Source organism: Loxodonta africana, chromosome 22 (assembly GCF_030014295.1).
Source record: "Loxodonta africana isolate mLoxAfr1 chromosome 22, mLoxAfr1.hap2, whole genome shotgun sequence".
NCBI classification, from domain to species: domain Eukaryota; kingdom Metazoa; phylum Chordata; class Mammalia; order Proboscidea; family Elephantidae; genus Loxodonta; species Loxodonta africana.
Window position 1 is genome coordinate 10,053,159 of NC_087363.1, and position 17,048 is coordinate 10,070,206.

The 17,048-nt window shown below is 45.4% G+C and overlaps 1 protein-coding gene across 3 annotated transcripts in view; it reads right to left on the minus strand.

The window, feature by feature from the left end:
* PTPRG (protein tyrosine phosphatase receptor type G) overlaps positions 1-17,048 on the minus strand; it is an 822,569-nt gene that overhangs the window by 55,580 nt on the left and 749,941 nt on the right. For 2 of the 3 annotated variants that reach the window (XM_064274291.1, XM_064274290.1), the window contains exon 14: positions 13,640-13,726. The exons of the other annotated variant lie outside the window; for it this stretch is intronic. In XM_064274291.1, the coding sequence (XP_064130361.1) occupies positions 13,640-13,726 (87 nt within the window). The remainder of the gene's footprint in view (positions 1-13,639; positions 13,727-17,048) is intronic. 3 annotated transcript variants of the gene reach the window in all.

Below are 17,048 nucleotides of genomic sequence, written 5' to 3' on the forward strand. Positions count from 1 at the left end.
TGGATACGTCCCACTCCCTCCCTGGCTCTCACACCAAGCAGCAGCTACCTATACATACTACAGAGTCGCTTTTTCAGGGGCAGGGATCCAACAATCCAGTCACCTTTTCTTTAGAGTTGTGTCTGCTCATCTAATCAAAAGTATCCTGGGGTGGTTGTGCTGGGCATACCGTGTTTCTGTGAAGCCAAAAAGAGGGCTGGGGGTGTGGAGTCAGAGAATTCAGGCAACTCCACAAACCAAAAAAGATTTCTGAGAGGGGGAGACCTCGGAGTCATACAGATCACCCCATCTCGGCTTTACACAGAGCTCTTACAATCATACGCGATGAGAAATGACCTCATGTCACAGTACACCGCAGTTTTCTTTAAGCAGTGTCTGTCTTCACATGGAACGTAGCTCTAACCAACTGTGTACCTGGGCACTGCTCTAGAATCTAACCAACTGCGTACCTGGGCGCTGCTGTAGAACCTAACCAACTGCGTACCTGGGCGCTGCTGTAGAACCTAACCAAGTGCGTACCTGGGTGCTGCTCTAGAATCTAACCACCCGTGTACTTGGACGCTGCTCTAGAATCTAACCACCCGTGTACTTGGACGCTGCTCTAGAATCTAACCACCCGTGTACTTGGACGCTGCTCTAGAATCTAACCACCCGTGTACTTGGGTGCTGCTCTAGAATCTAACCACCCGTGTACTTGGGCGCTGCTCTAGAATCCGTCTGGACTGCTGCTCCCTACCATCAGGGGTTCTGAACATAAACTGCTCTAACTCTTGGCACATGTTTCACATGACCACTCTTGCAGAGCAGTGAAGAAAAAGTATTTTTCCTCTAAACTTCCCAGCATTTCCACTAATAATAAAAATGCTTTCATCACTCTGTATTTAGCTGTTTACTTAGAAAAAGTCAGTCAGACTAAAGCTACCAGTATAGGAAAAGCACATCAAATTTCAGGACGCTGGCTCTAGCTGAACTAAAATGATGGAAATCCCAGCGGGAAAGGATGATCTGCATGTCTGAGGCAGCACTTTCTTTCCATTTCTTAGTTATCAAGGTTTTTACTCTTGGATTTCTTCCCCCACCCCCAAATTTGCCCAGATTTCCGGAATGTAACATACAAACTGACTTCACAAATAAGCTGGAGCCTTAACTACCCAGTAACGTAGCTGAGCAGAATCTGCTTTTGTTGAGGTTTTAGACCACTCGAGAATTCAGTAGCCCAAAGAAACACTCTACGTCACTGAGATGAACCAACACAGCCAATTTATCAGGTACGCCTTTAACAAACCGAAAAAACAAACAAGAAACAACTCTTCAACTTTGGGCCTGTAACTACTGTGCCTATTAAATTTCTAGAATATAAACTATTAGTGAAAAGAATCACTACTGGTCACATTGCTGTTAAAGTTGGGCGATTGGAAAGGATAAACTATACTGTGAGTTTTTTCTGGAAGAAGACTGGCTGGCAGTTCAAGTGGTCTCTCAGAGCTAAAGGCTCCACGTGATCTTGGAAAACAGCAGTGTGTACAGAAAGAAATCACACCCTAGTGCCTCAGGTGCTGCTGTTTGTCATGATTTTCCCTGGAGCCAAATAACTCTGTGATTGCTGGACAAGCAGCCCTGGGGATGAGGGCCAGAACCTGGAAGACAAAGCACTGGGCACATCTGCACACAGACGTGTCCCACACGCTTCCTCCCCAAAGACCTGGTGGGCAACTAACCACAGAGCTTTGGGTGGATGTCTCCCTTAGCATAAAGGGCTCAGCAGACATTTATTCAGCTCCCGCTGCACAGCAGGCGCTGTGCTCAGTGCACTGAGCAAGCAGATGACCCATTCTCCGCAATTATCTACAATTCTCAAAACCACTTCTTTGAACCCAGCTAAGCATTTGGGTAGTTTATAAAGAACTGCACAAGTAATGGGTCCCCGGGTGGTTAGTGCTCAGCTGCTAACCCAAAAGTTGGAGGTTCGAATCCACCCAGACACTCCTTGGAAGAAAAGCCTGGTGAGCTACTTCCAAAAAATTAGCCACTGAAAACCCATGGACTACATTCTACCCTGATGCACATGGGGTCACCACGAGTCGGAGCTGACTCAACAGCAACCAGTTTTTGTTGTTGTTTTATGAAGTAATGCATGATCTCTGCAGAAAATTTAGCAAACGAGCAAAATGAAAAAGAAAAAAATTGAAATTGTCCTCCTAGTGACAGTCACCATTGACATTTTGGGGTGTATCTTTCTTTCTACACTTTCTCTCACTTATTTATTGACTCTTCTTTGATCATCTGCAGAATGATAAACAAGACTTAGAAGGCCACTGTCCTCATGGTGCTTATATTCTCGTGTGGAAAATTAACACACAAGTAAATAGTTTCAAGCAGTCAAGAGCTATGAAGAAAATAAAACAGCAGGATGTGATGATACCTGGGGACGGGGGGGAGGCGGTGAAGAGGGGACTTCACTGAGTGAATGGTATCTGAGCTGAGCTGAGGTCTGATCAAAGCAGACTAGCCACGTGAAGTTCTAGGGAAAGGCCATTCTGGGCAGATCAGACACCTAGTTACAGGGCCTTCAAGCACAGTGAGCTTGGCTTGGTATAGGAACTGAAAGCAGGCCAGAGCCAGGAGCAGGGGGAGATGACTCCCGGTCTGCAGGCCACAGGGAAGCTCCATTTGCATCAAAGGGCAATGGGAGACTTCAAGCTGGGGAGCGGCATGGTCTGATCTATGTTTGTGAAAAAGCTCACTTTGGACGCTGTGTGGTGGAGACCACAGAGCAGCAAGAATGGCCACAAGGAGATGAGTGGCTTTTGTAATCTTACCCAAATAGTCAGGCAAGTATTTTTTTTTAAATAAATGAGGTCATACTATACATAGTGCAAATATGGGCTCATACCCTTATTATTAACATTTGCTTAATTCTCCATTACATGGATACACTGTACTGGTGGATATTTAATTTACTTTATTCCTTCAGTACCTATTGGGGGTCTACTGAGGGCCAGGAGTCCTTGGATAGTGCAAACAATTAATGTGCTTGTCTGCTAAATACAAAGTTGGAGGTTCAAGTCTACCCAGAGGCACCTCAGAGGAAAGGCCTGGGAATCTACTTCTAAAACTACAGCCATTGAAAACCTGATGGAGCACAGTTCCACTCTGACACACGTGGGGTCACCATGAGTCAGAATCGACTCAATGGCAACTGGAAAGATGAACCAAGGGCCAGTCACTTACCAAGGTTGTTGTCAACTTTTCGCTACCACTAACAGCCCTGAGGAAACCCTGGTGGCACAGTGGTTAAGCACTCGGCTGCAAACCAAAAGGTTGGCGGTTTGAATCCACCAGGTACTCCTTAGGAGCCCTATGGGTCAGTTCTACTCTGTCCTATAGGGTCGCTATGAGTCAGAATCGACTCAACAGCAATAGGCGTGTTTTTTTTTTCTTTTTAACAGTGCTGAGATGACCCCACTGCAGGTACAAATTCTACACTGTGGCCTTAATACTTATGCAGCTGGCTCAGAGTAGATATTACATGATGTTATATTTTAACTTGCTCGTTTCAGAGACGTCTCATGATAGATCTTGTTTCTTGACCTCAGCGGTGCTGGAGATATATAAGGCAGGGATTTTGAAGAAGGAAAAAAAAAAACCACACACAAGTTTCAATGCCTCTAAACTTCTCAACTGTGATACGTTCAAGGAGGCACCGCTGTGTCTAATTTTGAGCCCAGGGGAATGGAGACAGAGGGAATTTCTGAAACTGCTGAGGTGTGTCACTGAGCATGCAACTTCAGCTTTCTATCTGGGAACAACTCTCTCTCAACTAACTTTGCCTTTAAAAGTCCCTCCCCGAATGATGCAGGTTCTAGGATCAGAAAGAGCCATTTTCCAAAATTGTATTTTCTTCATGAGGAACACTTGTTTATGCAAGTACCTTACAAAAGGAAAACAATGAAGTAGGCCATGCTTGGAATAAAAAATACATTTACATTTTCTAACCATGAATTGTAATTGGAAGGATCCCTGCATACTTTTTGTATTTCTTCCTTCCTTCCCCCTTTTTACCCCTCTCCCCACCATGCTATATGTCCCCTGTAGGAACTGAGATGGCCAGATAATGATTGTTTTTCAGTGACCCTGACTGGCCTCAGAAGTACCCAAACTGGCTGTCTTCCACTTTCCTACTCTCCATTTGTGGTGTATATTTTCCTGACATTGCTAAGGTTCCAAAGTTAGGTACACCATGTTGTTCTGGAGGGTCCTGAGGAGCCCGTCCCATCAGGAAAGTTTCAGTGGAGGGGTGGTTATTAAGCAGCAGTGTTTATAGGGGTGGCTGGGAGCTCTGAAAAATACCCTGCTGGGTGAGGCCCACTCCGGGCAACTCCAGCTGAGCAGAAAGAGGGTGGGGCCCTGTGCATTCTGAAAAACACTCAGAGCAAATGCGAGCTGGAAGATGTGAACCTACTAGTCCCTGACTTGGTGGTGTTCCTTGCATGCCTCTCATAGTGTAAAGGATCCGCTCACAGTAAAGGCAGGCATTTTTCATACAACATAGCCCCTTAGTGCAGGCCAAATGCTTCTGGTGTTCAACTGAGGATGGCCAACAAATGGGATCTATGAGCCTCTCACACAAAGTTCTCAGTAGCAAAATGGTATCAAACTTTCTATAGTATCCTCCATTCATTCATCCTTTCTTAGTAACATCAACGTGGGCAGATGTATTTTAAAAAGATGTCTAAGACAGGCTTCCGTGGAATTCAAGAGGGTGATGTGTGGTGTCCTTTCTGGTAACCGATCAAGTCTGTGCAGATGCTTATTAGCAGCTTCCCTGGTCTGCAGCCCACGAGCAGTGGTCCCGATACACAGGGCGTCAGGGCCCTTGCATAGGAATGTGCATGGGTGCGCCGTGGACACAGGAGGCTTAACGAACGTGCACATCTGATCCTGGGCTGAAATCTCTAAAAAACAACTGCTCATTCATTCAAATAAGGGAGATCTTTCAAGAATAGAGATTTTTCAAAAATCAAAAACGGTACTCTTGAGAAAGCAGAGTACATCTAGTCAGGATGCAGTAAACACTGAAAAGTATCAATAAGCTGTCAGTTTAATTCCCTGAACTCCCACTGACACACGCACCCTGTCAGCCCGTGACAGACACAGGAGCTTAATTGGCCCTCTTGACTAATAAAACACACACACTTCAGCTGCTCTCACAGTGCTTTATAACAGAGGCTTACTACCCAAACCACCAAGACAAGCAAGAACCTCTAGGCCCTACCCTAAGCCCCCGCCATTTCCATCCGGGAATCTGACATACTCTGAAAGCAGAACAGCTAGAATGACCACACTTAAAGCCTTTCTTTCTACTGCTCCTGTTCTTCCAGGCTCCTGCTTTGATAACCTCTCACAGATCCTAACAATCTTCTTGCCTGTATCTCTTTCTGCCCCTCTGACAAAAACCTGGACCTTCTGACAGGAATAAATTAAGCGAACAATGATTTTCAAAAGCAAAATGCTGCTCCTGAGTCCAAAAAGACGGAACACTGGAGATGCCTGGAATTCCACTCTGCTATATGTCAAAAGGGCTTCTTGAAAGGTAGGTTTCCACAGCCTGCCTTCAGGAGAGAGGCTTTCAGAGGTCTGTAGACATCTGAGTCAAAAACATGCCCGTTTTGACAAGCCCGAGATGTCACACTGCTGGTATCCAGGGTCCTTGGCTGACTTGCTATAACGCTGGCCTCAACGACAATAAAGCTGCCGGGGCAAGGACCAGGCGGAAAATCGTGGCAAGGTTTCCAAACTCCTATGAAAACCCGAAAATTACAAAATAATCAAATGTTGATATATTGGGATTAGAAACCAAGTCACTGTCTGGAAATTAAGCTCAATGGCTTTATAATCACATCAGGGTGACAAGGAGTTTGTTGGCAGCGTGCAACGCAAAATTCTAATTGCAGACTAGAATGGGCAGTTGGCTGAGCTGCTGCTGAATATTAATTAACCAATCTTCACTGATTTATATACTTGCTCTCATTTAAATTTACAGTGGCACACCCACTAATAAGCCCATTTCTTTTCATGCTGTCGAGCACAGAAATCACATTAATATTTACTTTCGTAAATGTATCTGTTGTGGTAAGCCCTGTATCAGTACAGGCCACTTATAAATAGGAAGCTGGAAAGGTCCGCGTGTCTCTGAGGAAGGCTGAGCACCATGTTAAAAAGACACGCATTGACTTATCAGGGAAATGTGTTTCCAGAAACTCAAATGACAAATACGACGGAAGGGAAAGGCCTTGGGCGTTGCTGGACATTTTCCTCAATGAGAAGTTTCTTTGTTTGAGATAACAGAGGGCTTGTTTGAAAAAGAGCCCAATTTCAGTTCTAAGTTGAGATTCTCATCTGCAACTGCTTACTGGTTGGTAAGTTGCCTTTCCTGCAATTAAATGTTTCAGCTTATAAAACTCCAGTTTACACTTGCAGGATCGTCTCAGGAAGGCATCTTCTAGAAAGAAAAATTCAAAAATGCACTTCTGGTGGGCAGATTTCCCAAAACCACACAAGGGGACACGTGATCTGACAAATATGAATGCGCTTTTGGGGATAATCAAATGGCATATTTTACATCAGGGCTGTCCTGGAAACCCGGGGACATATGGCTGCCATCCCTTGGATAAGCTGGGCTTGTCAGATGTGAAAAGGAGAGAAAGGGAGGAGAAAAAAGAACAAAATCACGCTGAAGATGGATGGGGTGAGAAAGAGGATGTAGATATTAAACTTAAACGAGGAGAAAATGTTTCCAAATATTTTGGCTTTCACATGGGTAGGAGAGAACCCATTCCACTCTTGTTACAGCTAGAAGTGAGAAGAATCTGACTCCCCCAGTGGGGGTTTTATCGGATGAAAACAAATCGGCTGCACTTAACGTCTTTTGGAAGGTGGGAAAAGAATTCAATTATATACACAAAAGTGGTCTAAAGACAAGGAACTCTTTTGCTGATCATGAGGTGCGCCAGGAAGTCCCTGCACACACCCAGGAATGACTGCAATACTGGTGATGCTTTCTAGGAGATAACAGAGCAACGGTCACTTCATAAGCTACCTTCCTGACAAGACCAAGAATCTCAGTGTGGCGGAGGTTTATTTGACAGCTGGCTTCCAGGGCCCTGGACAGTACTTCTCAGTCCTCTCAGCTGTTACCCAGAAAAGGTGCGAAGTCGGGGGCTTTCAGGTAGCTGTCCCACCCTGCGTATTCTGGCCTGGAATGTTCTGAGCATCTGGGCTGAGGTCTGAGGGAGCCCCTCACCACACTTTACCACTGGTTTCAGGCACTGACATGGTCCCCCATAGACTTGGGAAGACTAACGGTGACATGATAGTCCAATTCGTTTTGGGGAAGAGGTAGGAAATAAAAAATGCACGTTTTATTTACTGCACATATTATTTAGTATCTGTGCTCTAAAATGGTCCAGTAGAAGCCTGTGGCAATCACTTCACTAACACGCTGACCAAATGTACTTGCTAGAAGACAGGCATTCTAAAGGCCCAGCGAGGACGGGAGTCCCCGGGCGGTGCAAGTGGTTAAGCACTTGACTACTAACTGAAAGGCTGGCAGTTCAAACCCACCCAGAGGCACCTCGGAAGAAAGGCCTGGCGATCTCCTTCTGAAGCATCAGTCACTGAAAACCCTACGGAGCACAGCTCTGCTCTGACACACACGGGGTCGCCAGGAGGTAGAGCTGACTTGATGGCAGCTGGTAGTGAGGTGTGACATGTCTCTTCACTAAAAAGCTCCAGACTTTAGTACTTTTTAAATACATGGGATCTTTGGGGGGGGGGGGGAGGAGGGACTGATTCAGACATCACACTGTTAAAATGGTTAAATTCCAAATGGTTTAAGAATTTAAATCTTAAAATCTGAAACCATAAAAGTACTGAAGAAAAAGAAAAACAGTGTGACCTCAGAGTGGAGAAGGATTTTCTAACTATGACTTAAAATCCAGAAACCACAGAAGAAAATATGGATAAATTTGTCTAAAAGTCCAAGAATAATGTGCAAGTTGTTGTACTGGCAAATGTTTTGGTGAGTATATTTTACCACAATTAAAAAAAAAAGTCAAAGAAGCATCATACACATAGTTGAAAGGCAAATTACAAATTAGGAAGACGTATTTGTAAACTGTACTGCTGACAAGGGATAGATATCCCTCCTCTGCATGTTGATTGGAAAAAGACCAAGAACCCAAAGGAAAAAATGGGCAGAAGATATAAATGGTTCACAGGAAAGGAACTGCAGTGGCTAAACAGATGGAAGATGCCCAGCCTCACCCGCAAGAAGAGAAAAATACACTCAAACTACACTGAGGTAGCATGTTTTTCACCTATCAGGTAAGCAAACATCCCCAACTCGGACTACACACCAAGCTAGGCAGGCTTGGAGCTAGGCACCCTCACACTTTGCTGAGAGGAACATGCCTTGGCATCCCAATTTGGCACCATCCATCAAAATTACAAGTGCATGTCCGCTTGGATGCAGCTCGTCCCTTGACTATATCCTACAGATATACTTACATGCTTGTAAGATGACACATGAACAAAGTTACTCATTGCAGCACTGCTTGTAACAACAAAAGACTGGGAACAACATGAAAATGACAGCCACAGGGGATGGCTTAAATAAATTATGATACATCCACACAATGGATACTATATGCTTCTTCAAAATAAAAGGAGGAGGACAATATTGCTCAGCCATAAGAGAAATGAAGTCCTGATACGTGCTATGACATGGCTGGACCTTGAAAACCTTATGTTGAGTGAAGTAAGTCAGACTCAAAAGGACAAATGTTATATGATCCTGCTTACATACAATGTCTAGAAAAGGCAGACGCAGAGAGACAGGAGTTTATGGGTGGTTACCAGGGGCGGGGGGCAGAGCTAGTGCTTAAAGGGGCACTGAGTTTCTGTGCTGGGTGATGAAAACACCTGGGAATGGATAGTTACACAGCTGAACATAATTAATGTCACTGAACTGGACATGAAAAAGTGGCTGGAACAGCAAATGCTTTGTAGAACGGGCACATAACGTCTCCAAGGAGTGGCTGGTGGATTCGAACTGCCAACCTTTTGGTTAGCAGCTGAATGCTTAAACACTGCACCACCAGGGCTCCTTGTTATATATATTTTATCACAATAAAAAAAGAAATAAAAGATGGTGAAACTACGTGTGCATGGAGAAAAACCTGGTAAGTGAAAAAAAATTAAGGTCCTCGACAGTGAATCCAGTATAATACTGCGCAAACGGGGACAAGGGTATGTAATCCAGTATAATACTGCGCAAACGGGAACAAGGGGCATGTAGTACAGTATAATACTGCGCAAACGGGGACAAAGGGTATGTAATACAGTATAATACTGCGCAAACGGGGACGAAGGGTATGTAATACAGTATAATACTGCGCAAACGGGGACAAAGGGTATGTAATACAGTATAATACTGCGCAAACGGGGACAAAGGGTATGTAATACAGTATAATACTGCGCAAACGGGGACAAAGGGTATGTAATACAGTATAATACTGCGCAAACGGGGACAAAGGGCATGTAATACAGTATAATACTGCGCAAACGGGGACAAAGGGCATGTAATACAGTATAATACTGCGCAAACGGGGACAAAGGGCATGTAATACAGTATAATACTGCGCAAACGGGGACAAAGGGCATGTAATCCAGTATAATACTGCGCAAACGGGGACAAAGGGCATGTAATACAGTATAATACTGCGCAAACGGGGACAAAGGGTATGTAATACAGTATAATACTGCGCAAACGGGGACAAAGGGTATGTAATACAGTATAATACTGCGCAAACGGGGACAAAGGGCATGTAATCCAGTATAATACTGCGCAAACGGGGACAAAGGGCATGTAATCCAGTATAATACTGCGCAAACGGGGACAAAGGGTATGTAATCCAGTATAATACTGCGCAAACGGGGACAAAGGGCATGTAATCCAGTATAATACTGCGCAAACGGGGACAAAGGGTATGTAATACAGTATAATACTGCGCAAACGGGGACAAAGGGCATGTAATCCAGTATAATACTGCGCAAACGGGGACAAAGGGCATGTAATCCAGTATAATACTGCGCAAACGGGGACAAAGGGTATGTAATACAGTATAATACTGCGCAAACGGGGACAAGGGTATGTAATACAGTATAATACTGCGCAAACGGGAACAAAGGGCATGTCATCTGATTTGTTTATATACACACATAACCACCCGTGGGAGAACAGACCGCGAGCCAGTAATACAGTTACCTACTTGCCAGTGGGAGACGGGATAGAGATTTGGGGTTTTTATGGTTTTAAACTTTTGGATTTTTAACTATGTAAAGTATTACCTATTCAAAATTTAAATAAACTTATAAAAGAAGTAAATTCTTGGGTCTTATTTTTATTGTTTTCCTTCTCCTTTCTGAGGGGTCATCAGCTATCAGTTCTCACAGCTGTTTTCCTGCTTTCAGCAGCTCTGTCCCCCTTGCTGCTCAGAGTGCAGTCCCCCGCTTTCTGCCATGGGGAGACTGTCTAAGGTGAACACCTGGAATCCTGGGAAGAACAAAAGGATGCGTGTGTGAACTCTGTAATGGCTGTCTTCACCGCCTGGGGGGTGCTGGAGTCCCTGGGTGCTGCAAATGGTGAATGCTCTTGGCCACTAACTGAAAGGTTGGAGGGGAGTCCATCCAGAGATGCCTTGGAAGAAAGGCCTGGTGATCTATTTCCGAAAAACCAGCCATCAAAAACCCTATGGAGCACAGTCCTACTCTGACACACGTGGAGTTGCCATGAGGCAGAATCGACTAGATAGCAACTGGCTACTACTTACCAAAAGTCGATTCCGACCCATAGCGACCCTATAGGACAGAGTAGAACTGCCCTGTAGAGTTTCCAAGGAGCGCCTGGTGGATTCGAACTGCCGACCCTTTGGTTAGCAGCCGTAGCACTTAACCACTACGCCACCAGGGCTTCCTGGCTACTGCTTAGAGGGTTGCTATTTAGGCAACTGCTGAGGCTTTCCTCCCCATTCCTGGCCATGTTCTAGATGGAGATGCAGGTCAGAGAGGAAGCGAGAGTAGGCACAGGTGGGAGACAACAGGCTGATGTGTACCTCCACGCACTCCTGCCTCTGTCACGGCTTGTCAGGGGTGTGGGGCAGAAGGCCTTTTATACAGCAGTGGAAGGTTGGAACTGATCAGGAGACAGAAGTAAAAACTTCTGGGATGGAGCGGTCGCAGAGGCAGAGGGGGCTGGTGGCCTTAGGCACACAGTACCCTTAGGAGGGATGAGGGATTCTAGGCTCAGTGGGGAACAGAGCATGACAAGGGGTAGCCAGCATGAGGAAGAGCAGAGCCCCTTGAGAACAGGCTCTGTATCTGACCCATCTCTTCATCACGGAGTAGTCAGCACACCACGCAGAGCAGTGGAGAGGGGCATTGCTCAGGACTCAGACCACTGCACTGGCAGACCCAACTTGGCCCAGCAAGCAGAATGGTCCAATCAGGTAACCTAACTTCTCAGAGCTTCTGTTTCCTCTTCTTCCTGATGGAGTAATAAATTCCATTCACTACACATTTTACATATAGTATCTCATTTACTCTTCATGATAACCCCATGAAAAGGGACTGTCATTAGACCCATTTTTTAGATGAGGCAACTGAGGCACAGGGGCTTCAGTAACTCACTCAAGGTCACAGAGCCAGGAAGTGGTGGAGCTGCAGTGAGCCCATGTCTCTGAGTCAAAGTCTTTGCAGCTACTACACTATAAAAAATTAAATTATCTGATTCACAGTCAGGTGGATTCTGTGAATCCTTGCAGTTGCCCCAGATAGTTCCCAACCCCTGGGCCTGGATGAAATGGACTGTGCTTCCCCTGAACTTGTGACTTTCCGTAGAGAAGACACCAGAGGTGATCGGGTGCCTTGTAACAAAAGACAGTCTCTAAGACTGTCTGTGATGATCTGAAATACATCTGCAACCAACCCACTCCACATCTGGGGCCGAGTACAGGAATTACAGAAAGGGGCTGCCCTGGTAGCACAGTGGTTATGCGCTCGGCTGCTAACTGAATGGTTGGCAGTTCGAACCCACCAGTCGCTCTGTGGGAGAAAGATGTGGTAGTCTGCCTCCGTAAAGATTTACAGCCTTGGAAACCCTATGGGGCAGCTCTACTCTGTCCTATAGGGTTGCTATGAGTTGGAATCAACTCGACAGTAACAGGTTTTGACATGAATTAGTTAATAATGGTGCCCCGTGTCACGTGTGAGGCTGTGCCATCATTTCTGGGGAGGACTTAGAAATTGGATGAGCACCGATCTTTGCACCATCCATGAAATGCGGGCTCTGTGAGGCACTACAATCAAAACCACACTCTATTCATAATGTACCTGGTACAAAAATTAGGCATTTAAGTGATGTCCAAGATTTCCCGCTCTAAAGGTTTGAATGTAAAGTTATACAGAGAGGTTGCTATTCTAGTTTCTACCCTTGGAGTGTTAAAAATGCATTAGAAATTGAAGACTTCAAAAAGTAAAGAGAGATCATACAATAATTCCATTAACTATGTCAGCAGTTATTGCCTCTCCCTAGAAAGTCAACATTGCTCTGTACACTTTCAAAGAAGACAGACCCTGGACTTTCTCATTGACCTGTCACAGCTCCGGCCCTTCTCAGGTCTCAGATGTACCTGATTGTGGAAGATGCAATACCTAACATCTCATCTGAGTAATCTGATTCACCCACAACCACTGACGACAAACCATGTAAAAATCCTAACGTAAACTCCGTAAATTGGTTCACTGAAAGGAAAAATCAACCAGTCATGACATAGTATTGATCAGTGAAATCAGCCTAATTAGCAATTTAATATTAAAAGATTGGTTATATTGCATTAAATGGAATTTGCCTAAGATAATCCGTACAGATGTATTATCAGGAGGCTCGTGTGTGGTGATGAAGATCGCACAATCGTGATTTCTAAAGGTTACAAATCTTTCCAGGACAATAAGCTGTCTAAGTATCCAGGCACCTGGAATTCATGTGCTTTTATTTTTTAAATTTCATCCTTTTTATGAAAAAACGTGATGATTGCTCACTTCTGTCCTCCCTTCCTACTCTTCACCCGTAACTTGTCTGTGAGTTTAAGATCTTAAAAGAGATTTTTACTCGTAAGGCTAAATGCATACATTAATTGGGCTTTAAAAAAAAAGGTCTAAAACATGCAAATACCAGAAACTTTGGAAAGAAAATGGATGCAGCACACAGATTCACAAACATATAGCACCCCCAGCCGAGCCACCCTCTAAACAAACAAACAAAAAATCCCCTGAAGCATAAACCCCCAAGCCCCAAAACAAAGCAATGCAAGCACAAAGAGGACTAACTGTAATTGGGATCAGCTAACCCTAAGCTGCGCTGGTCTTTTTGCAAAGTCTTCTTTTTGGCAGTTGGGGTAGAACAGGTGAGTTTCGGCATCGTGCTGTCTGGAAGACTTCAATCCCCATGGCAACAAAACAAAAAGTTGGCAAGCCAGTCCCAGCCCTCAAGATACCCCCCTGAAGCTTGACTGCCCCTCACCTGCTCCCCTTCTCTCCTCTCTCCCCAGAAGAAGGCACTTCACGGAAACGTCTGGGAAAGCCCTTGGACTTTATTTTGTTACACCTTCTAAATGGACAAGAAACAAAAAAGAACAGGTATAGGAGACAGTATTTTCAACTGGCCACCAATACCCACCCGCCTTGAACCAGACACACCCCAAAACCGGGCCTTATTTGGGACATTTTAAAAAGAGGAAGCTTATGTGCAAACGTGGCTGGTTTCATGAAGCTTTTTTTATGTGGAGTGACGGAATGATAGGAACTCTGCTCTTAAAGCCGTCTGTAGGCATTAGACGCATGCCTTAGCCCTGGTAGAATGTAAGGTTATCAGGAATACCTTCCCTCTCACACACCTCCTCTTCCCCTTTGCCATGCCTCTCTCCGTGACAAAGAGTTTGCCTTAAAACACCACTGGCATAAAAAGAACTTGACAGGAATCTCCTGGATACCATCTGGATCTCCTTTGTGCGTGCTTTTCTCTGAACTGGGAAACCCTGGTGGTGCAGTGGTTAAGTGCTGCGGCTGTTAAAGGCCGACAGTTTGAATCCATCAGGTGCTTCTTGGAAACCCTATGGGGGCAGTTCTACTCTGTCCTACAGGGTGGCCAGGAGTCGGAATCGACTAGACAGCAATGGGTTTTTTTTTTTTTTTTTTCCTTTTCCTCTGAATTTGGTGCTGTTACACGAAACCGAGGTTCTGTGTTCTCCCCATACGTTCCTTGCATCTCTGGACAATTTCCTGATTCACAACAGAGGCTATGGAACATGCAGGAGAGGTGCCTAGAGAAGGGGGAACGGCAGCGAGAAAGAAATTACTACACGTGAAATCCTATAGCTAGTACCTCTTCAAAAGTAAATAGAACCACTGCATCGCAGTGGTTTTGTTACACAAGGACACTTGGAGGTGTTTAATTATTTAATTAATTATATCGAATTCTGAAACTACCCAGGCTGTAGTTTTTCACACTGAAATGCTTCCTATTTCCTCCAAAGCCTGCTCGTAGAACAGCAAGGCAAAGTCAGATATACTGAGGCGCTCTTTCTTTCTGGAAGCTCTGCTGAGTCCCACCCAGAACTCTGGGTTCTGGCACACGAGGCCAAAGAATGTTCGTTAACCTCTGACTCACTGAGTGGCTTTCCACTTCTAGGAACCAACATCCTCTGTTTTGAATGTGAGGTCCACCTCTTCCGTTTTTCTTTTCCCCCCAAGACATTCTTTCATTTATTTTGATTATTATTAGATTCCATTTTGGGTAAAAGTGCTTGGCACAGGATCCAAAATTTGGGGATGCCAAAGCTTGGGAATACAATTTAAAAGGAGGGAGGGAGGGCTGTAATTCAGAATTTCCTGTCTCCCTCTATCGAGAACATTCTGGAATTACAACAGCTGTCCTTTGAACATCACACACAAGCTTGCTGCGGCTGCAAACATTAATCTGAGGAAACCCTGAGCGTGTTGGAGTGTTGTTACAAATTTTCAGAAAAACTTGAAATTTGCAGCTTCCTAAAATATTTAGACTTCTTCTCAACCCTTAGCCCTACTCTGAATTCTGCCAGATTCACTCTTTGGGGGATTTTGGAGCGGAGCCGGCTATCGCTGCAGTTTTTCCTCACACACAATCACAGGCGCCTAAAACTTCCGCCCGTAAACTGACAACACTTTGCTGAGAAGCAAATGTCATAAAATCAATAACTAATAACCTGAGCAGTCGAGGGGACTATGTGAGCAGAGGAGGGGGCAAGCACCCCCACCCTGTCAGAGAAGACACAGCCACCGAAAGGTGGTCTTCAGGTGGACGGCGCTGACCGTGTAAGGGGTTTCCCTTCTCTCAAGAGCAAGCCTGTGGATAAACGCGTGCCCACCCACTGCTTCCCCAGCAGAACTGGTCCAGCCTTTTAAGCATTGCCCAGCGTGTTCAGATGGCAACCTCTAGCACTGAGTGGCTCCTCGCTTTTGTCTGATGACGCTGCCTTAGCCTGTTCCAAGAGGCCAACTCCTCAGCAGGGGGTCGGTTACCATAACAACTGATGGCTCTCCTGAATTCTGAAAGGCCCCCAAGTTTCCCGTTTGGGAAACAGCTATTGAGCAGAAAGTTGCCCAGGATCAGCTGCATTAGAGGCACGTGACCCCAATCTGCCCCTACACAGCTGCACCGAGAAAGAAAAAAAAAAAAGGTGCCCACCTCCAGGAACAGCTGGGGACCTCACAAGGCTCTCCAACCCCCCTTTCAGCATCTCAGAACAAGACCAGTCAACCCAGAGTGTCATCATAAATTCAAACCCTCGGAGGCAAGCCTTGTCTTGGCATCAGGGGATACACTAGATTTCTCCACCAGCTGGACACGTTGTGAGGCTTTGAAGAGCCAAACTGTAAAAATGATTCCCAATGGTTAAAAAAAAAAAAATTCTTGAAATATGGCCACAGATACAGGTTCCAGAAAGGGATGAGTGGCACAGGAAGTCACCAGTTTTAAACGAAAAAATGATGCCCTGAACACCCGCGGTCCTGTGAATGGTTTGTTGAGTGAAAAGATAAAGGAGGTCGCACCAAGCCACCAGAAACGTAGCAGCTCAGGTTTTTCTAGACTTGAGAAAAGTTTTATATAAACCTGCCCTACACTGCCCCTCAACACAAGAGGACACTTAGCACCTTGATCTGACCCACACCTTTGCACGCGTAGAATCCCCTGGAAAAGAACCTGATCCTACCACTGTTCCATAACATGTAATTTTTTTTTTTTTTTTTGGCACAGAAGAAGAGCACCTTGATGGGGTTTTCCCCGTGGAATGTAGTTCTACTCTGAAACACACGGGGTCGCCGCAAATCAGAATCGACCTGATGGTAACTGGCTTTTCTCCTCTGGCAACACTGATAGGGTGCCTCCAGTCTCGTGCTGTCCAGCTCCTTTCCTTGTTCAGGGAAAATCACAACTCTAAAGCCACTCCTCCTTCCCTGGTCACCTCTCCTTCCTGCCCCACCCATGCAGCTGTGGGTATCCCCTCAGAGCACACCTTTCTCACCACTGCAAACTTACCTGCCTGCAGAGCCAGGCAGGGGCCAGCGGGGCGGCTGAGACAGGCAAAGTGGAGGGCAGGTGCCCCTCAGAACCGGCAGGGCGTGGCGAGCTCCACTCGGCCCACCATGCTGCAGGTGACATGAGAACACCGCTGCCAGACCTCCCGGTTTATCATGAGGACCCAGAAAGGGGGTTGAGGTGAAATTTTCAAAAATAATTCAGATTTTTTAAAACAACATGTCAGCTAAATAAAACATGTCTGGAGGCTCCTGGACCTGTTTGGGGTAACCTCTGTTTGCCCACTCACCACCTCCAGGAAGCTAAGGGTCTTAGGTCAAAAAAACCCCAAACAAAACAAAAACCCCAGGTGTGA